The 21,908-nt window shown below is 38.2% G+C and overlaps 1 protein-coding gene and 1 long non-coding RNA gene across 3 annotated transcripts in view; one reads left to right on the top strand and one right to left on the bottom strand.

The window, feature by feature from the left end:
- LOC129395456 (uncharacterized) overlaps positions 1-3,143 on the bottom strand; it is a 212,115-nt gene extending 208,972 nt beyond the window's left edge. The window contains exon 1 of the long non-coding RNA XR_008622904.2: positions 2,506-3,143. This is a non-coding gene — a long non-coding RNA (uncharacterized LOC129395456). The remainder of the gene's footprint in view (positions 1-2,505) is intronic.
- RAP2C (RAP2C, member of RAS oncogene family) lies at positions 1,868-18,237 on the top strand. Of its 2 annotated transcripts, none has more exons than XM_008967166.5 (4): positions 1,868-1,967; positions 3,506-4,317; positions 6,870-7,182; positions 15,723-18,237. In XM_008967166.5, the coding sequence occupies exons 2-3, from the start codon at positions 4,045-4,047 to the stop codon at positions 7,146-7,148; spliced, it is 552 nt and encodes a 183-aa protein (XP_008965414.1). In that variant the 5' UTR covers positions 1,868-1,967; positions 3,506-4,044; the 3' UTR covers positions 7,149-7,182; positions 15,723-18,237. The 2 variants fall into 2 exon arrangements, with proteins under 2 accessions (XP_008965414.1, XP_008965413.1); XM_008967165.4 differs by lacking the exon at positions 1,868-1,967 and adding an exon at positions 3,228-3,396.
- Positions 18,238-21,908: the final 3,671 nt, after the last annotated feature.

Raw genomic sequence — 21,908 nt, 5'->3', positions numbered from 1 at the left:
AATTAAATTAGCTGTGTGTGGTGGCATGCACCTGTAGTCCTAGCTACTCGGGAGGCTGAGGTGGGAGGATCCCTTGAGTCCAGGAGGTTGAGGCTGCAGTGAGCTATGATCATGCTACTGCCCTCCAGCTTGGGTAACAGAGGGAGGCACTGTCTTAAAAAAATTAATTAATTAAAGTTTAAAAAGCAAGGTAAAAAATAGTGTGTATAGTTGATTACTTTTGTAGTACAGTAATTTTTAAAAATATATATAGAAGGTAGATTGATAGATACACTGACATATGAATAATGTTCCCCCCTGAAAAACATAAGAAGCTTTTAACAATAAATATCTTTGTGAAGAGTAACTGAATTATTATTTTCGTGCCATTTGCAGATATTTGAGCTTTTAAAATTTTGTTACCCCCATGTTTGCTATTTTTTAAAAATTAACAATTCATTAAATCTTTTAAATAAAAACCAAATAGCATTTATTGAGGCTTTATAATGTGCAAGGGACTGTGCTAAGCACTTTACCTGTAATACCTCATTACATTTTCACGTTAACTTCTTATCTCCTTTTTACAAGTGAGGAGTTAGAGGCTCAGACAAGTGAAATCACTTGCTTGGGGACACAGAGCTAGAATGTGGCGGAGCTGCAATTTTAATGTACCTCTGTCTCATTTCAGAGCCTTAGCTCTCAACTGCCAGGCCGCACTCTTCTGCTTGCTCTTTATACCCTCATTGCTTAATGAGAGTACACTGGCAAACAACAGGAGTCTAATGAGATAATGTATGTGAAAATACTTTTCTAAGTATAGAGATGTTTGGGGAGGGCAAGCAAGGGTAGGGAATTTGTTTAAATTGGGCGGACCTGTCCACTGACCCCTAGACAGTCAGGATTTTTTTTTTTTTTTTTTTTTTTTTACAAAACCAAGATCAACAACTTTCTTTTGTTCCTCCTTTAAAAATATTATAAAGTTATATTTACTTCCTTTTTCCCAATTATTGTTTATAAATTAAAATATGGAGAAATAAAAGCCATTTCATAATAGTCCTCACCCATAATTACTTTGTTTCAGATTTGAATGGCTATGTAACTATTACACACCTGCGTTTTACATAAACAGTAGCAACTAGACATTTGTTCAGTATCTTGCTTTTTCAGCCCTACAATATATCTTGGCCATCTTTTTATATAAACACTTACAAATCTACTTTTCTCTTTTAAAGTAGCTGCATAATATCCTATTCTGTGAATACAGATAGGTAGGTAGGTTGGTTGGTAGATAGATAGATAGATGATAGATAATAGATATAGAGAGCTATGAAACTTTTAAAAATCACCTACTGAAGGACATTTAAGCTTCTTCCAATTGTTTGATTTCCTAATCAATGCTGTAATGAATACCCTTCCTAAGAAAGTTTAGAAGGATCTTTAGACTGAGTGTAATATTTGTCCACTGTAGTTGACGAGAGTGACCCCACAGGACGCTGTACTGAGGGGAGGAGTATGTTTCACTGCGTGGAGAAACAAAGAACTCTCTCCTAAGCATGACCAACACATTCAGAGATATTAGAATTGCCAACAGGTGGGATGACCTGAAAAAGAACTCCTTGCTTTGACAGTTTAGTAATAGAGCAAAGACTTGCCACGATTGCTCAACACTGGCTGGATCAGAAGAGGAATTTCCAGACTCAGTTACAAGCACGGCTGGTGGAGGGCTGTGAATCCCACCAGACAGTCTGGAGACAGCTAGGCAGGGAGATAAGCAGCAGAGCTCCAAATCAGGCAACAGCACGTGTGAAAGGAGCAGTGACCTGTGGGGAAACTCATAACTCACAGACCAAACCTCTTCCAGCAGAGGGCAGTGCCTCTGATACGACACAGGGCCCAGGCCAGCTGGAGCCAGAGCTGGGGACTTCGCTGGAGAGATGGCACCGGCCTGAGGTCAAGGAGAAATTGAACTAAACTCTCCTGTGAAGACTGTAAGTGACATTGGGGAATACTCAGGGAGGGACAGTGGGACCTCACACTACTATGATTCGCCTGTGTTCTAATGTCCAACAATTTAGGCTGAGTAATAAATCTCTTTATAGAGTTTGGCCATTTAGGGCTTGTAAGTAAGGGAATTTGGAGTCATTTTTGCTAGGCTGGCCACTGAGTCTCGCAGGTTTCTGGGTACATGCTTGAATTGAAAAGAAAGTGACACACCTAAAATACAGCCTAGACTCCTGGCCCTGGGGCTCTGTGGATCCGACACAAAGTTTACAAATACAAAGCTAGCAAAGGGAAAGATAGTCGGAAGTAACAATTTTATCTAAAAATAGAAACTTAGAATCTAACACCAGAGTTACTACTTGCTTTTGAATGTCAAAGACTACATAGGATGGCCTTTAAAACAAAACTTCAGCATGTAAGAGCCAGCCAAGCAAATTGTTATACATAAAGATAATCAACGATTAAAATAAATTAGTCTTTAGGCCTAAACCGTTTCCAATCAAATCTTTCCTGAATATTGGTTACCTTTTCTGCCGTGTAGTGGTTGGAATCAAATGAGAACATAGCTGAGCAGAGTACCATAAAGTCTACTTCTAATGCTGCTGTTTTCGAGCCTTGTGATTTTTTTTAAGTGACTTTAGTATTCGCTGGTAAAGTCAAGGCGGATCTACCAGACGGTAAAAGTTCTGCGTGTTTGTCAGGCACGGCTAAGTAAAACGCACTGCATCTGAAGTCTAAGGGTAGTTTGCATGCATCTCTCAGCAAAATAGCAAGTGGAAGAAATACCAGCAAGGAGAATAAACTTTCTGGGCTGTTTGATTTCCCCTGCAACTTCTAGTCCAGGGATGTTTGGCGTTCTCCCGGTCGCTAGATTATTAGCCCGCAGGTTCCGCGCCGGCCAGGGAGCGGCTCAAGTCCTAGGGCCGGGCGGCTGGAGGTTGCAGGTCGGAGGGGCTTCTACGGGTTTGGGGGTGGGACGGTCCGCGGCAGCCGCGGGCGGGTAAGGACTGACGTCGCAGGTTTCCAGAGGCCCGTTCCCGAAGCCGGAGTCCCGACCCGAAACCGTCCCCGGCCGACTCGCTCGCTCAGCAGGGCGCGGCTCCAGCGCCACCCGGCTCGCCCCGAAGAGGTGGGACTTTCCCCACCGGAAGTGATCCCGTCCAGTCTCGGGGAACTGGGGCACCTCAGCCAGTGTGTCAGGGAAACCCTTCCGGGTGTGTGCTTGGGGGGGGGGGGGTGAGAAAAAAAAGAGGTGGGTTCGCCTGGAGTCCCTGCGGCCGCCGCCGGACGGCCCCCGCCTCTTTCCCCGCCGCGAGCAGCAGCGCTGGGGCAGCGGAGAGACAGAGGAGCCAGCGGGTGGCCATGGCCTTGGCGTGACAGAGCCTCCCCGGCGGCCGGGCGGGTGCGGACGGCGGGGTAAGCGGCGGTAGCTTGATCCGGGTGGGAGTCGGGGGAGGCGGCGGCCGGCGCCGCAGGTTCGGGGCGGGGGTCAGCCGGGTAATATGCGTCCTTCTCCCCTTCACAGGCCGGACGACCCCCGCGGGAGCCGGGGCCCAGAAACCCGCCCGGGCAGCGGTAACTGGAACGGAGCCCTCAGGCCTGAGCCGGCTGGGCTGCGCGAGCAGGAAGCGGGGTCCCTGGGCCCCTTTGTGTGAAGGGCGGGGGAGGGGTGCCGGGCAGCGCCGGGCTGCGGGCTCCTCCGACGTCCGCCTCGCCGCGGGGTCCCCTCGCCGCAGCCCCCACCCTTTCCCTCCCGGGGGCACGCGCCTCCTCGCCACCCTCGCCGGGCTTTTCCCAGGCTCGCCCTCCTCCCCACGCCCCCTGCTCGGGCTGCAGTTCCTATAAGAAGGGCATTACCATCCCTTCCCCACCCTCCCCGACTCTACGCTCTTTCCCCTCCCCCTCCTGTAACTTCCTCTTCTTCCCCGGTTGGGCCCTCTGCTCCTCTGCACTCTCCTCCCCAGTTCGCAGATTTCCGCCCACCTTCCGCCTCGTCTAGCCGCGCCGCAGCTAGCGGGGTGATCTTTCCCCCCCCTCTGGTAGGAGTTGGTGAAGGTGAGACTCATGAGGGAATACAAGGTAGTGGTGTTAGGGAGTGGAGGGGTTGGCAAATCTGCCCTTACTGTGCAGTTTGTCACTGGGACTTTCATTGAGAAATATGACCCCACCATTGAAGATTTCTACCGCAAAGAGATCGAAGTGGACTCTTCCCCCTCCGTGCTGGAAATTCTGGACACCGCAGGAACTGAGCAGTTTGCCTCCATGAGAGATCTCTACATCAAAAACGGCCAAGGTTTCATCCTGGTTTATAGCCTGGTTAATCAACAGTCTTTTCAGGTAACCAAACCAAGTCTTGTAATTTGTTAGAAGGGGGTGTGGTAATCCGACATCGACTTCTGGGTTGCTTGAACCGTGCATTAATGACTGTGCTTTGCTTTTGAAAGTTAGACATGACGCATTTTTGAGGTTACTCCTGCCACGGAAGACTATCGGGTTGTTTCTATAGAGCGTAGTAAAAAGTAACAAGCGTCAACAAATATTTTAAAGCCATTTTTAAGTGAAAGAAAAGTGAAAAAGAAATGTCAGTCTGTGTATATTTCGCCTGGAATATAACCTTCTGAAGTTGCTTGCTCAATTCAACAAGTATTGATTAACTTACACGACAAAACATCTAACAAATAATCTCGGGTAAATAGAGCACTTTGAAAAAATTATTTGGAGCCGATTATCTGTTGCACAGATAAGTCCTCTGTGTCTATCCCACCCACACCTTCCCCTCCCACCCCCCAACACCCCCTCCCGCCGCCCTCCCCTTCTCTCTCAAGTTTCTCAACTAGATTCATAAATCTTAGTGTTGCAAGACGAAGAACTCAAGACCTGCCTTCTAGGCATTTTACTTAATTACTTGGGGCGTGTAGTAGGAAGAAAAGTTACTAATAGAAAAGACTAGTACCTAGAATTAATAACCAACAAAAATCAGGAATGACTCTTTTTCTGCAGTTGATCCAAATTGTTTCTGGTAACATTGCCTGTATTTACAGAAAATACGTGGGTCTGGGAACACTGAACAAGTGCAGATTTCTTACTCCGGCTGGGTGGCCAAACTGGATGTGGTCCAATCTCTTAGAAAATCTGTCCTGTCCTTCACTGGGAAACAGACTGAAGGTTTAACGTTATTTTAGGATATGCAATGTATGTTTCTATTTATTCCTCGAAAATGAATAACCTCATATTGACCCATTATATTGACCTCCATTGATTTAGGAAATGGATATATTTTTTCTGCATTTAAAGGTATGCACTTAATGTAGCTTACTTAAGAGACCTTAAGTGCTTTAGCCAATACAATGTGCTAATTCCACTTTCTTTAGTATTTTAAATTAAAGTACTATAGTGAACTTTCCCAGTAACCTGATAGAACAACTTCAGGGATTTTTTTTTTAAGATGATAAATTCTGGGGAAACAAATAAAAGCTATTGAGACCAAACTAAATTCATTTTATGTAGGCATAAATTCCCAAACAATAGTATCATAAAAGCATTTTCCCCCAGAAAGTACCAAAGTACTGAAGGTGCTGTTTGACAGGCATTTTTTCCCTAAAGGATCCTCAGGAGATTTGTTATTCTATCAGCTTACTCTCTGGAGGCTGAGAGTCTTTTGAAGGGTGTTTCATAAGATTTCTGTTATATCCATTTCTGTTATAGACATGAATTGGGAGTGAAAAACTGTGCCGTTATTTCAGTGGAGATGTAAACTCTTTTGAGCCCAAATGCCCTAAGTTTGGATTTTCAGCTGAACTTATGTTTCCATAAAGACAATGGGAAATAAGCGTAACCTAGAAATCTGAGTTGATATATTATCAAACCAAATTGATGCAAATATCAAATAACTATATTTTTATAGATTTTCATAGTCCCTTGCTTTTCCGTAGGCCCACATGTGAATATTCTGTACTTACTATGACTTCCAATTAAGCATACATTTTCTATTTAAGGCAAACTTTTAAAATTATGAAATATTACCGAAAATGGTGATTTTTATAATTAAGTCTATAATATTGTATTAAATCAATACTTGCCCCCACCTCCCAAAATTGATGCTACTGGAGAATTGCTAACGCTCTTATCTTTTGTAATTCGTTGTAACTACTTGGAAAAAGTAATACGCATAGGGAAACAAGTAGTAAAAACAAACACAGGCAAAAAAAAAAAAAAAAAAATGACTTCTTCCCACCCAGACTCCCCTTGCACTGTCCTTCCCAGGAGTTGCTCACTGTTACAGTAGTTTCTAGTGAATTTAAGTGTATTTTAAGGTGTTTGATTTTACTGGAATAAATGCATACCATTCAATTTAAAATAAAACATTTAAGTGTATCCATCTGGTTGTACCTCTTTTATTCTAGGCATTACAAAGTGGTTTTTTTCCCCACTTAAAACACTTTCACTCAAGCCCTCTTGCTACATGGCTAGGAATGCATAGATGCTGCAATCCTGTGCTAGGATAACAGGTGTTACAAGGAGTGATGACAAGCAGGCAGGTTTAGGGAGATGGCCAAACATCCTTATGTACGAATGGATTAATCATTTGGAAACTTGCTTTTTTAATCAGTATAGACTGGGGGTGGGTAAAAGTGATTATATGAGTCAAGGTTAGTGTGCAACCCATGTTTTATATTCTTGACAAACCCAGCAGGTAGGGTCTCTGGAAATTATCTAGTTCTTACTTCAGTGGACAAAATGATGACGTTTTCTCTGTTTAGGTGTGATTTCATTTTGGATTCAGCTTTGTATACTCACTGAGGTATGACTTTTTGTAATACTGTAATATTTCTGTTATGGTTATACAAACAGCATAATGTTTTTCTTTCTCTTTGTGATTGCTTGAATAGGATATCAAGCCAATGAGAGATCAAATTGTCAGAGTGAAGAGATATGAAAAAGTCCCACTAATCCTAGTAGGAAATAAAGTGGATCTGGAACCAGAAAGAGAGGTTATGTCTTCAGAAGGCAGAGCTCTGGCTCAAGAATGGGGCTGTCCTTTCATGGAGACATCGGCAAAAAGTAAATCAATGGTGGATGAACTTTTTGCTGAGATCGTCAGGCAAATGAACTATTCATCCCTGCCGGAGAAGCAAGATCAGTGTTGTACAACTTGTGTCGTCCAGTAAAGAAGATAACCTCAATCATGGCCATACCGAGCAGGTTAGTTTTTGATGGAACTGTATGAATCAGGTAGTGTTTTGTTTTTTGATCAAGTAAAACAAAAAGCTGGTTAGTGTTAATACATATGGCACTGCCTTAAATTTCTTTATTTTTAAAATAACATTTTCCATCACACAAAATAGTCAACATTCAATGAAGAAAATTTTTTTAAATGCAGATAAGCAAAGCGGAGGTAACAAATTGCTTATATTCCCATCACCAGGATTTTAAGTGAGTTATTGTTCTTCCTTCTCTGCTTTATTGGTAATATTTCTTTGGGTTGAGTTAAACCATAATACACTTTTTCCCTGTTCTTCTGATTTAGCATCCAGAATGCACAGGAGAGCACTGAGTAATAATTTCAGAAGTTTTGTGGTATTTTCTGTACTTTTATGTTTTTATGTCCTGAGCAAGCAAATTGCTGCAATTAAAATCACCAATTTACTAATCACCAAGTGCTTGATTAACAGTACAATTATTTAAGCAAATTCATCTGTACCTAACACTTGAGGGACTTAAGTGACCTCTGATAATAACAAATTATAGTGCCACAGTGTACCCTGACTTCATTATAAATGTACGGTCCAAAAGATAATCTAGTTGAATTATCTGTGATGTGTTAGAAGGAACAGTTTCATGCATAAAAAATTTATTCAATTTAATAAATTATGAGATTAATAGGAACAGTAACAAACCTTCAGGCCTTTCACTGAGTTAAATGATAACTTACAAGTTTTTTTTAATGAATGAGTTTTTTTTTAGAACTCATACTTTTTTAAAAGTAAGATTATGTAAAACTTACGAAGCATTTAAAACAAGATTATTTATGCCATGATCTTTTAGTCTAGATTGTAATTGAGCAAATAGTCTCACTTAGACAGTAACACTTAGATAATAAGATAAAACAACCAATATTGTGAATGACTGAGAAACCGCAGCAAATGCCAGACTAGCCTGACAGTATCAGGAATGAAATTGATCTTCCTGAGCCAAGGCTGACCTCGAGTCTAGGAGGCAGTGTTGCAAATGGCAACAGGCATTTCAGATTGGAGCAATGATTCCTAATCAAGGGTCTGGCTTTGTGTATGCTCCCCGGAGAAAAGACTAACGGTCCCTAATTTATCTTTTCAGACAAGGTCTCCTGTCAGATAGTGTCATCTTTGAAAATGAAGGATGACAACAATGCTTTATTTAAAATGCTTTCACTCATCAGCCTTTAGCATACCAGAATATGATGAAAACTCATTTATTTTCTTATGTCTAGCTACATCTATTATTTTATAAAGTCACTTTTCAGACCATAGTCCAGCTTGTGTTTGGTTGATAGCATTGTACTTGCAGTATAGTCTTTTGAGGAGGGGAGAGGCTTATGGATCAAGTCCCATGTTCTTGCTGCTGTAATCTCTCTCCTTAAATTGTAAGCCAGCTTCACAATTGAACAAGTTCTGTGTGGTGATTGTGTCTTTACTGTTTTGCTCTATTTTTCTACCTGACACTTACTGGGCAGATAACGTAAGTGTCTATACACATTTTGTGTTAGTTTTATCATCTTTTTAAAAATTAACCAACTCCCACGAAATGTTCCCAGTTTTCCTTCCATCATTAGTGTAGACAGCTATAGGAGGTTAACTGAATAAAATTGGTCTCATACATGTAGAGAGCCAGCTCTCCCAGCCAAATTGGCAGGTGAATAATTTCTAAAGCTATTTTTGAACCTCTTCTTCTGAATCATTTCTGAGTTTATTTCATTTGGTAACTTTTTGTGATCTGAATTATTTTTAACCTATTTAGTTACCTACAGGAATGAGTACATAGATTTTTTTTAGTATCTCAAGCCAACTATATTTGTATTTTTTGTTAATTAACATACTAAAAATGGAAATTATTAATACCTATAATTATTCATTTTTATAGTAGTGGGTCAAGTTCTCTGTGTAGGTTTTTGTTTGTTTTTGTAAGCAGAATATATAAATGAAGATATTAGCCTCGAAATAAAATATCCAATAAGCTGAATTTCTAAAAATATTAAGGGGAACTCCCTGACCAAGATCTTTTAGAACAAAGTGCACTATATGCAGGGTTTTTTTTTCTGACATCAAATAAAATTGAACTGATTCCCATATATGGGAATCTCTAATCTGAGGCTAGTAAAATTTGTGGTTGTCCTTGTTCACCATTTACCTAAGAAGAGAAGAAAATAGATGGTGGATTTTGAATCCTATAGCTTGAGTCATGGAGCTTTGAAATCTGTCAGACCCAGATCTAAATTGAATATCAAACTTTGACAGGTAAAGTTGATTTGAGAAATGTTTGTCGCTAATATTTAGAAGAGTACCTTGTCCAAGTTAGAAATAATAGGATGTAAATCAGAAACACTGTTATTGTTGTTAATTGGTTGTTTTTAACTGAGAGGGAAAATTTATTAATGCTCTAAGAATTGCTTCTGATAATTCCTCACATTTATGTCTTAACATCTTTCAATTTGGGTCACAGGCCTCGTGCCTAACACCTGTTTATCTGCGTGGCTCCCAGGATTGTTTCCTCACCTTTTACCCTCCGATTGGCAGTAACTTTAGTGTAAGTTTGGAAGCATAACCAGATTCCTTATACGCTGCCATCATCCTGATTTCTTTACTGATCTGAGGAGTGTATGATCAAGTGCTTTGAAGGGACTTCTTTTGCTGTATGGCAGCAGTATAATGGAAACCCGGGTCAGCATTGTCACCCTGTTCTGGTTTCATTCACTATATCATAGCTCTTCTGTGCTGGTATAAATTATCGGCAGTTCACTGTTTGGGTATATTTTTGTTGAGAAGGATTGATGTTTTGTTAATAATCTCATAGTACTATAAAAGAAGTAAATCACTGTCCTGTGGGAGTTCAGGGAAAGGAGAGACCACAACCAACTGGAACAGAGTTTCTTAACATTCTGGGATCTTTGCTGTTTGGGGCTGTCCTGTGCATTGTCAGATGTTTAACAGCATCCCTAGCTTTTACCCACTAGATGACAGTAGCATCTTCCTCATCCCCCATTATGACAAGAATATCTACAGAAATTGCCAAATGCCCCCTGGGGACAAAAATTGCCCTTGGTTAAGCGCCACCGAGTTAGAGATATTGGGAGCAATAGCATTTGAATCAGGCTTTGAAGATGGATAGGACTTGAGGGGACTGGTGGTAGGGGTGGGGGGTGTCAGTGTTGACTTTCAAACAGAAAGAATGCCAAGAAGGAGCATAATCATATCCTAAAATATTCTGTTGATTCCCTAATAGTAAGGGGGAAGTGCAGTAAAGGTGTCTCTTAAATGTGACAGTTTGATATATCCTTTTGGCAAATAGAATATTTTAAAGATGATTTTTCAAGGATTCCTTTATGTCAGTCCAGTATTGATGAAAGTGATAAAGAAAATGGGGGAAAAGGTGTTATTCACTGTGGTTTGAAGGTCTCCTGTAAGATTTTATACCATTTTTCTCAGTGTACTATGGAACAGGTTCTCCCAACTAGAGTAAATGGTGCATAAGAGTACCAAACACAGGGAAGCAAACTGAAAGGACAAAGATCATTATTTATGTCAGCCCCAGTTCATTATATATTTCAGCCTGAAGAAAAAGGGAGATTCTTGGTTCAAGACTAGCACGTCATTTTACATGGCAGCAGAATGCCTGGGATGCTAACAAAGGCTACTGAAAGACTAAACTCTATTTGAACATCATTTTAGTCTAGCTAGACTTACTATTCCTAAATACAGTGGAATTGATAAACATTTTCAGGGTTTTTTAAAATAAAAAAATATAGAATCAGAATGTTTTTTAATTCTTTTAACTTTTAATTTTAGTTTTTAATTTTTATGGTATGCTGGGGGTTTAGCAAATGTGAGGAGAAAAATCCTCAAATCACATCACATACTTAAAATTTCCTATACAAGGTAAACATTAATAATATCAGTAAAATGCTGGGGTGGAATTCTGTTGTAGAAGTTATAGTTTTGTTAGATAGTTCTTTTTTTCCCACTGCTCTATTTGCATATCACTTTGAATGGGGAAAATGGCTTATTTAAAATGCTCATCTGTCATCCAGTTCACATGGTGAGTCAAAGTGGAGCAGAGGAGTTGAATGGAAGAAGAAGCATGCTTTGGGGGTGGTATGTACCATAAAGGCCCTCAGCGAACCTTGGGTAAAAGGGAAAAACAAAACCACCTTGCCCTTTCTACTACTCCTAATTCTCCCAGACCTTCACTGAATTCATAGGGTTGGTTCATGGTTTGAGACTTGAGAGTGGACAGGTGCCTAGTTAGACCTGCTCTGGATGTGGAGGTGTCTGGTGATTAGAATGACTCTTTGTATATCTGTTCCCTCTTTAATTGCTTCCTTTTAACCTCAAGATTAGGCTTTTATTGCAGAATGAAATGCATATGAGCCATTCAGTTTTACTCCATTACCTCTCTGGCTTAGAATGAACTATCAGTAGAATTAACAAAAATTGCATCATAGAGTTGGAGAATTGCCACCAAGGAAGTGTTCTAGCCATACTACAGAAAAGATTCTCCCCATGGGATTACTTCTCAGTAGAATTCTACAATTCAGAAGATAATATCAGTAAGAAAAACTTAAGTCCTGTCAGCTGTTAGAAAAACATATCCAATCAAAAACATACTCCCAAGTAGTTTTAATTAGCCAATCTTAGAAATATCAAATTCAGAAAAAGCAATTTAGAGTTGAGGGGAGTACTAACTTATCTGGTCTAATTCAAAGCTAGCAGCTGGAATTGTATCATTGGGCTCACACTGTTGTTTATTATCACTGGACTTGGTTATAATATGTGAGATCTCAGAATTGAACTAATCATATTAATTTAAACATTCAGAGATTTTAGGTCTAGTACATAAGAAATATAGCTAATCCCATCCCTTCTACCCTGGGTTCACTATAAACATTTAGTGAGCTTGCTTTCCTTCATGTGTGATTCCACCTCCATTCAAGGATTCTATGCCATAGGTTCCGCTTTTGCTCTCTGTGTTTAATGGGTGACAGTGAACACGTTTAAAGATCTAGTCCTCTCACTCCAACCCTAGTAAGCTTCATGAGTATTATGCACATTAGGATAGAGAAACAAAACAAAAGATATTTAACAAAAACATAACCTGTATCAGAGGAATTCCAGCCTGAGGCCAGATGCAGTGGCTCATACCTGTCATCCCAGCACTTTGGGAAGCCGAGGTGGAAGGATCACTTGAGGCCAGGAGTTTGAGACCAGCCTGGGCTATGTAATGAGACCCCGACTCTACAAAAAATAAAAATAAAAAACTTAGCTGGGTATGGTGGTGTGTGCCTGTAGTACTAGCGGTTCAAGAGGCTGGGGTAGGAGGATCCCCTGAGCCCAGGAATTCCAGGTTGCAGTAAGCCACAATTGCACTACTGCACTCCAGCCTGGATGACAGAGCAAGATCCTGTCTCTGAAATTAAAATTATTATTAAAATAATAATTTTAATGTTTTATTAAAATTATTAAAATAATTTAATGTTTTATTAAAATAGCACTTTTGATGATTTATTAACATCATTATTAAAATAACGATTTATTAAAATTATAATTCCAGCCTGATGTTTTGCTAATACAACTAACTTTTAACTTGTAAATAAAATGCTAATTAAATATGAAAGGAAATTCATTTTCAAAAAAAGTATTTTGGTTAAATCCCAAGAATATCATATCCCTAAAACTAGAAAAAAATTAAAAGTGATTATGATTACACACTAGTATTTGTGAGAGAGAGAGAGAGACAATGCTAGTAAATACCATTGTATTTAGATAAGGTAAGTCCAGTTAAGCTAAAAAGACATTCATAAACTGCTAAGCCTTTCAGGAGCCTTTGTTAACATACCAGGCATTCTGCTGCCATGTGAAATGATGTGCTAGTCTTGAATCAAGAATCCCCTTTTTTTCTTCAGGCTGACATAAATAATGATCTTTGTTCCTTTTGTTCTGTGTTTGGTACTCTCGTATACCAATTTACCTGACTTGGGAGACCCTATTTATTTCATAATTTCCTGAGCAAAAGCTTTGGATTAGTGTGTGTGTGTGTGTGTGTGTGTGTGTGGTTTTTTTTTATACTTTCCTATAATATTGCATTAGTAAAAAGCTAAAAAGTAAAACCAAACAATTAAGTAAGAGTTTGAATAGAAGCTTCTAGAGATAAGATTTGTTGAGTGTCTTGCTGGAAACTTGAGAGTGAGGTCGAGGATAACTTGAGTTCTATCTTGAAAGCTGCAAGTTATACATTTGCAACGTGCTTGAATGTGATATCCTGCAAGTTAAAAAGTACTGATTTGACCAGCTGCTTTTAAACCTTCAGCGATTTATTTTTACGTAAATGAAAGTGTTAGTATATTGAAAATTTTGCTGTCACTGGGGAGCAAGAACATTTACACTTGAAATTCTAACCTGAAAGAGACTGTTGTTTTTGTTTAATGCAAGCATTTTACTTCAGGATTTATTACTGCAGATAATTATAATTTATTACTCTCTTGAAAAGTAGCTAGTATTAATACTTTGTTTGCTTAAAGATATGCCTAATGTTAATACTGTAGAGCCTAACTCAGGATTTATCTATATCTCTTGATTTCACAGGAGTATTGTCATCCTGTGGATGTGGATAGACCAAATGTTACCCAGGTTTTTAGAGGGTAGGAGGTGATTAATATATCATGTTTTATTCCATATAGATTATGGTTAGTAAAATGATTTGATTATTAATATTTATTTTGGCTAGAAATAAATAATAACTACTTTCTCAGTTTGATTTTAGAGAATGCTTGAAGAGAGGTCTTCAATATTTAAGAGAAATAATCATTTTTGAAAATCCCAACCTCTTTATAATTGTTTGATTTAAAAAAGGAAATGAAAATCTATAGCAAATTCATTAATTCAAACTAATTGAAGGAAGTCTTTCTAAATTACTAAAAAGTATTCATAATGAATAATTTTTATTCATAATACTGCATATATAATGAAATACTGTTGTGTTCAAGTAGGTATAGAAATTCCAGCTAGGCTAAAAAATATAAAGCTCCTTAGTCTGGATATCAAAATTACAATCCTGGTAGTCTAGAAATTTATAACATAGTTGGAAATGGAAAACAAACTTACAACAACCCTGTGAAGAAAGTATTTTTATCCCTTTTTCGATGATGAGGAAACCAGACTTGCCAAAGCTTAAATAACTGGTGTCCTAATTAACAATTTAATGCAAAATGTCTTTTAATTGGAAGAATGTTTCTATAATAATTTCTAAAGAGGCAGACTTTTGTTCTATTTTTTCCTAATGTGTTTAGGTAGCAGAATTTCAATAATGAGCAGAGTGATGTTCTTTAATAGTAATCATTTTTATGATATAGCTGCTAATAAAGCATTATCTCAGGCTCTTTGAGCACTAATAGAAGTGTAGCTGTCAAATGAAATTAAAATTATGCATTTATAAACATTGGTAGAGCCCTTAAATGATTATAAACTGGTTTCCCTTGGCATTCTTTCATAGTTGCTGTTCTACTTTTGTTTCTGGCTTTATGATAACATTTTTTATCTCATGCGTTCAAAAACAAACATAACTCTATTCCCCTAGAAGCTATTTGGTGATTCAGCACAGTTGAAGGATGCTCTATCTGTCTGAACGATAGATTTTTTTTCCCTAGTATTAGCTGGAAGGGCAGAAATCTGTACGCTATAAGAGCAGGGAATGAGGAATCCCAGTCATAAAAGAAGATCCCGTGGTTGGGAGGACATCCCCAAAAAAGGGCAGACCCAAGTGGAAAATGTGAACTGCTGCTATCACCTAGCATCTGACCTTACCTAGGCACCTAGTAGGTGCTCAATATCTAGACCTTGATTGAATTTCCTTCCTTCCTTCCTTCCTTCCTCCCTCCCTCCCTCCCTCCCTCTTTCTTCTCTTTTCTTTTCTTTTTTCTTTTCCTTTCTTTTCTTTTTTCTTTCTGCAGTCCTCCCACCTTGGCCTCCCAGAGTGCTGGGATTATAGACATGAACCACTGTGCCCGGCCTGAATGATGTTTTCTTATTTTAATCTCTCAAAAAACTAAATTTAGGAAAAGTCTAACATACTGCCAATTAACTCATAATTAACATGCATTTGATAACAATACCATTTCCAGTTAAAATGTGAAGAGATCAAGTTCAAAGTAGAAGCAGCATTTGCAACAACTTTTATACTGTAAGATCATTTAAACCAGTAAGGACATTTTTAATATTGCATAAGTATAATACAAGTACAAGGCATAATAATATTATAGAAATAAGCTAGAATAGCTACACACACGCACACACAAAGTACATTATATCCAATGCATCACTTCTGTGTTTCTATTTTTTTTTTAATGACTTATCAGGACGAGGGAAAATTAACTTTCTACTTTAACTGAAGTTTGTTATTCTTGTTACCACTTCTCTGTGTATATAGATCTGCTGTCAGCGTTCTCTTTTTAAACTACGTATTTCTACATTTTTATGACATGTTTATCTTAATTGCAGATAAAACTCAGAGGAAATTTGCACAGATGCTGCTTTGGAGAACTTTACAACCTGGGTTGCAGAACTGAGCCTTGGTAAACCTGTCTCTATTACAGCATGTTGCCATACATCTATTTAAGTGCGTAAGGTCTTTGGCCTTCAAGATCCATCGACCTTAAACAGGAATGCTTAGCACGTTTACCATACGTTTAAAATCCATTCTTTATCAATCAGTCCTTTTATAGCTTTCTAAGTTCTTATTGATGGCTAATATACAAGGGTTAATTTTTAATATTTTAATTGATTTCTTTAATCAGTTTCTTGACTTGTATTTATTAAATACTCAAACTCAGTATTACCTACTCAATGCCTTTTAAAAGAAAGTTATAATGGAGAAAAAATTGAGCCTTAAACAAATGGTTACTTCTGTATATTACCTCGTACCAGTGCTTCATCCTATTTGTAAAATCTTTCTCCTTTAAAATTATTGGTTAATACTTTGAGACTTTGTTTACGTGTGGCAGTGTTGTAAAAAGAAACTAAAGATCACATTTTACCTGTATGGATGGAATATCCCTTTTCTTCAAGTGCAGTTTGTGATGTGGTTTTTTTTTTTTTTTTTTGTAATTAACATGTTCTGAAAGTTACAATTGATATTTGAAATTGACTGTAGAGCATTTAGTTGAAGAGTTAAGCATTCAGTTCCATTAGGTTTTCACATGTGTTAATCTCATTTACAGCATTGAATTGCGGCAGTAACATTTTCCTTTCTGTGAAGTTCTAAATTTAGTTATGACCTATTTAGCAATGCCTTTGAAAAGGGATATTGTATCCATGGTAAATTAATTGTATACCTAAACAGAGATAGCTCATCTTTGCCTATCAGGCTTGTAATTGACATCTAGTAGACTTCTGCACATGTAAAATTGAATTCAAATAAAATCATACACACTTTCTAGTTCTTAATATTTGTCTTTCTGAATAATAGTTTAAAGCAATATTTGTTAAAGTTTTCTTGCACTATCACAATTGCTTTTTAGTTATTTCTCAAGAAGCATGTTCGTAGTAGAGACAAAATCTGTGTAACAGGAGGGAGAATAGCACCAAGTCTCTGGGCTATTTTTTATTTTTGCAAATGTGCTTTCTAATAGCCATTGCCTTCCATGTTGTTTACCTAATCAGCACATTTTTGTCTGAATACTTGAACATTTTAACAGTAACACAGGTGTAGAATCAGAAAGGAAACTTATGCAGAGTAATATTTTGGTTCAGTTTTAACATCGTGACAATGAGGGCTTTTTCTAGCAATGATTTTTAAATTGTGTAAGTTTGACAGTATTTTATTGTTGGGTTTTTATTTGATTTTAGTTGTGTGCTTTTCATTTGCAGAAGTTAGTAACTGCAGCTCACCTACTGCACCAAAGTTCTCGATTTTAGGAGCCCAGCTTTAGTCATTTGAACATGCTTCTAAATAAAATAAAACAAAACCAAAACTATACTTTTGATCTATAATAAGAGCTCAATAACTTTGTCAAGGAAAGCTCTAATATATGCAGTGATGGTTTATGAAAGGGTGTGGCAATTTTAAATTTATATTGTGTGTGATGTTCAAATAAAGTGGTATCTACATTCATGTGATTTATGGGTCAGCATGACCATTAATTACTGAGTAGAAATTGACTAAACTTTGATTTCCTTTTTTTAAATCGTGTTGCATTTGATTCCTGAGCAAATTCCCTCAAAGTGAACTCTTGTTCTTAAATTTTGAATTTTATGGTGAGATTGTAAAGATAGAGGCAATTGAAACATTGTTCCTTATTTATGAACTGCTTGAAGTGAATACTTAATTTAAGTTTGCACTTTAATACCAAACTTAAAACCAAACACTCATTTAAAAGTAGGTTAAGTGATCATGGATCATTGTTATTAGCTTTGTGGCTTTGTGAAATTCTAAAGGAATCAAATAATTCATCATGATTTAAATTTTCTAGAGATTTTGATTTTTTTATAATGTTTCTTTCCTGTAGATTGTGTTCTTGTTTCTCTCTCTCTCTCTCTCTCAAAATTACAGTGTTCATTGTCATTGACCTCAGCAGCAAATTTGACTTGAATTCACTTAGGATCGCAGGAATCAGGGGAAAGTGATTTTAAAGGTGGTTTCTCCAGCACATTTTAAGAAAAGGGACCAAAAGTTATTTTAGCTTCCTCAATAGATTGCATGTTGCTTATTAGGATAATAAATTAATATTAAATGCAATATATGTCTTGTCTTTATTATGGCATCTATTTAGGAGTTGTTCAAATCACTGCAGTAGGGCTCTGCAAATAAAATAATGTAACCTATTATCATGGATCTAATGTACTGTAACTTTATCAGTGAAAGGTAAAATCTCAAATAACAAGTACAAACATTGAACAATTACCTATAAAGATTTGTAAAAGTAAAATTTTTCCAATAGATTTCATTCTTGTCATTTTGTAAGACGACCCTGCAGTCCACCTGTTTGTAACTTTTTTAATAAAATAGACATCTGTATTACTGAGGTTGGTTTCTTTAATTATTTGGTGTATTGCTTCATGTTCTGGATTTGCTAACTTATAAATCTTTCTCAAAACTGAAAATCATTACTTTTTATCAAAATGATCATGTGTATTGCAGTACATGTTTAAACAAAGTTAAACATTCATTCGCCTGTTTCCTTAGTTACCATTCTGGCATATTTTGGGGGAAAACTGAGAATGATATATTATAGAAATTATATTATATATTATATATTATAGAAATTATAGACAGTGGCTGAAAATGGATGATATGTATAACCTGATCTACATGCAGAAAGTGGCCAAACGACAAATTTGTTCACTGGGAATTGTCCATGTATAAAATATTTCAGACAATATATTTTTTTGGAGGCAATCTTGCTCTGTCACTCAGGCTGGAGTGCAGTGGCACAATCATAGCTCACTTCAACCTCGAACTTCTAGGATCAAGTGATCCTCCTGCCCCAGCCTCTTGAGAAACTGGGACTACAGAGGCTTGCCACCACGCCCAGCTAATTTTTCCATTTTTTTGTAGAGATTGGGGGGGTCTCACTATGTTGCCCAGGCTGGCCTCAAACTCCTGGGGTTAAACAACCCTCCTGCCTTGGCCTCCCAAAGTGCTTGGATTACAGGGCGAGCCACCATGCCCAGCCCAGATTTCAGACAATATTAAGCAATACAATTAAATTTTGAAATATTAAATTAAATATGACACAATTATTTTGTTTTATCCAGTGAAACATTTTGACAATCACTTTAATTTGCTGCCCAATTCAATATTTTTTTAAATTGTTGAATAGATTTTTTAACCTCAATTTTTAAAAATCATTATCAATTTTTTCTTTGAAGTTGGACAGTTCTGTCTATCCAAATGTACATGGACTGCATTTTAAAAATATTTGTAAATGAATGGGTAGTTTTATATACCTGTATCATATAGAAAATATCTTATTGTTTATTACCATCAATTATTGGCCTTCAGTTGGGCTCCAGACACTCCATATATGCTGCCTTAGATGCTGTCCTTGCAGTCAATACATAACTTTTTTCTACAATGAAGGCACTCAGGATTTCAGGGCCTTCCACCTTTTTTCCACTAAAGGAGTGGTATCCCTTCATCCAGCAAGGTCAACGTGTTTAACCAAGTGAGTAACGATGAGAGGACAGAGGAAGGTAAGAGCTAAGGGAAACTAGCCTGACGAGCCAAATCAGCATTGAGTATCAGTAAGGGACTCTGTCACAGCCAGACTACCTTTATCTCCTCCACATTGTCCTCTTCATGCCATTCTTATCCTGGGAAAAGATTCACCTAGTCTTAACACTTTTCCAGGTTATAGCATCTTGGGGTCAAGCTTCAAGGCTATAAGATTTCTCATTTAGATTTAAAGCAGAGACAATTTTTTGGTTAAACTTCAGCTTGTACACATATTAATCTCATTTGAACTTTACCGCTAGCTGGTGTTTTGGAGTTTATCGTTCCCATTTTATAGTTGATGAAACCAAGGCTCAGGAAAGTTGTGCCTTAAGTTCGTAAAGGTAAGGTCAAATGATTAAAATGTTGAGAAAGTTTCTTTTGGAGAAGTTTTCAAATAAATATATCATTGGGTAGAGTCAGATGGGTACTATTAAAATTATAAAGCTTATGGAAACAAGATAAAAGCAAGAAATAACTATTTTAAGTCAGTGTGATTGTCCATATGTAACAAAATACTAGCGTCCTTTTCAAAGGTAATGTGTGTGTTATATTACTAAAGTTTATGTAAGTCATAAGCTATTTTCATTATAGCTATTTTTCTTTGGAAAGGCAATGTCTTAAATCTAGGATTTGGCAGCCTTTGACCACCAGGCAGAATCCAGCCCGGTTAGCAGTGCCAAAAGAACTGTAGTTAGATTTAGCAGCTGTATTCTGAATCAATCGAATCAATCGCAAAGGAGAACCAGAAGTGCAGCTGATCTTCAACTCGTCTTTTGTCAGCACAGAGCCATATCCCTGTGCTTAAAGGCATTGTTCTCAAAGGGTGAGGTCATCCCACTCCCAAGCTCAATGGTGCTGGTATGGTGTTATAATTTATGAGTGTTCTCCCATAGACTGTGAATTCCTTGAAGGTAAGGACTTTGCCTAAGTCACCTCTTCATCCTTAGTGCTTACCTGTGGTACTTTATAGTGTTCAATAAATATTTGATGAAGTTATAGTAACAGAATGAGTAAAGCAGTTGGGTGTTTGCTGTTTAGAAAATCCTAACCTTGCCATTTTCTGCTGGTCTTTTTAAATTTATAACATTTAGGTAGTGTGGGAAGTGCATTTTCTCTCCCTCATCCTCTGCAGTGCTAAATTGTTAGCTGCTTGTTTGTTTTGCTTCCTGTTTTTGTTTATAATAGTTGTTTCTAAACTCACTTCCAGGGAAAATGTATACTATAGAGAGATGGTCCATACAGGCACACTGTGAATGTGGACTAGAGGGCCTTGAGTCTAAAACTAAATCCTCTAAGACTCTAGGGACAAGAATACAATCAAGAAAGGGTATTTGCTATCCATGCCTGAGTTTCCTCTCCAGTAGATCCTGAAGCTTACCTGGACCTGTTCCTACTTCATTCTTAGGCAAATCAGAGAAATGTTTATAGAGGATTCCTAAAACATCTTAAGTATTTCCCCTTAATGAGGCATTAATTCCTGTTCTTCAAACTTCCCCCTTCCAAAATTTCAGGTGATCCCCCACCTATCTCCCTGCAGTCAATTCCTCTGCTTTTCCTTTGTCTCTGCCCCATTCCCTCATTGTACCTACAAACTAATGTGTACCCTCATGTAACTAAACTCCTACCCTGTCCCTTCCATTTTTTCTACATGAATCATGAATAGTTTTATGAGCACTAAAGCTATTGGAAGTAAAAGTTTCTTACTCTGCTTCCCACAAGCTCCAAGACTCAGTCTCCGACTTCTTTTTTTTAAGACAGAATCTTGCTCTGTCATCCAGGCTGGAAGTTCAGTGGCGCCATCTCGGCTCACTGGAACCTCTGCCTCACGGATTCAAGCGGTTCCCCTGCCTCAGCCTCCCAAGTAGCTGGGATTACAGTCACTTGCCACCACGCTTGGCTAATTTTTGTATTTTTAGTAGGGACAGGGTTTCGCTGTTGGCCAGGCTGGTCTCAAACTCCTGACCACAGGTGATCACCTGCCTCGGCCTCCCAAAGTCGGTCTTCAACACTTTTGACAACAATAATTAGAGACATTTTCAGGCTGCCCTTAAAGCAACCTAAGGTTATCCCCCAAAATGTTAGCCCTACATGTGTGCTTCAATATGAGTGGCCTGTGCAGTCTGCCAAGTAACCAGAGACTCCTGGGTGCCCCAGAAAGCCCCTCCAGGAATTGGCTCCTGAGGCACTAGATACTTTCTTACTCGTGCTGTAAGCTCCAGGGAGTGCCCTGGGCTTAGTAGCTTGAAGTTCCTACCAGCTGCTGTAAGCATTAAGAGTTGAGGAAATGGCGGGGGCAGGGGGGCGGTTGTTAGAGCCCATGCTGAACTTTTCTTGGAGTTTGAAAGTGGGTGGATGTTAAATCCACAATTGAGAAATAGAAGGATTTCTGAGGGCTCTGACCCTTCAACTAACCCCAGTGTGGGGGTTTGTTGTTCCTCCATTTAAGAGGGAGCCATAGGAAGCCTGGATAC

Source organism: Pan paniscus, chromosome X (assembly GCF_029289425.2).
Source record: "Pan paniscus chromosome X, NHGRI_mPanPan1-v2.0_pri, whole genome shotgun sequence".
Classification (NCBI taxonomy): Eukaryota; Metazoa; Chordata; class Mammalia; order Primates; family Hominidae; genus Pan; species Pan paniscus.
This window is presented reverse-complemented; position numbering and strand designations above follow the sequence as displayed.

Bases quoted from the DNA above. Each gene is read 5' to 3' on its own strand.
- RAP2C (XM_008967166.5), top strand. From the start codon at position 4,045: ATGAGGGAATACAAGGTAGTGGTGTTAGGGAGTGGAGGGGTTGGCAAA. The intron at 4,318-6,869 runs GTAACCAAACCA...TTGCTTGAATAG, and splicing joins TTAATCAACAGTCTTTTCAG to GATATCAAGCCAATGAGAGA.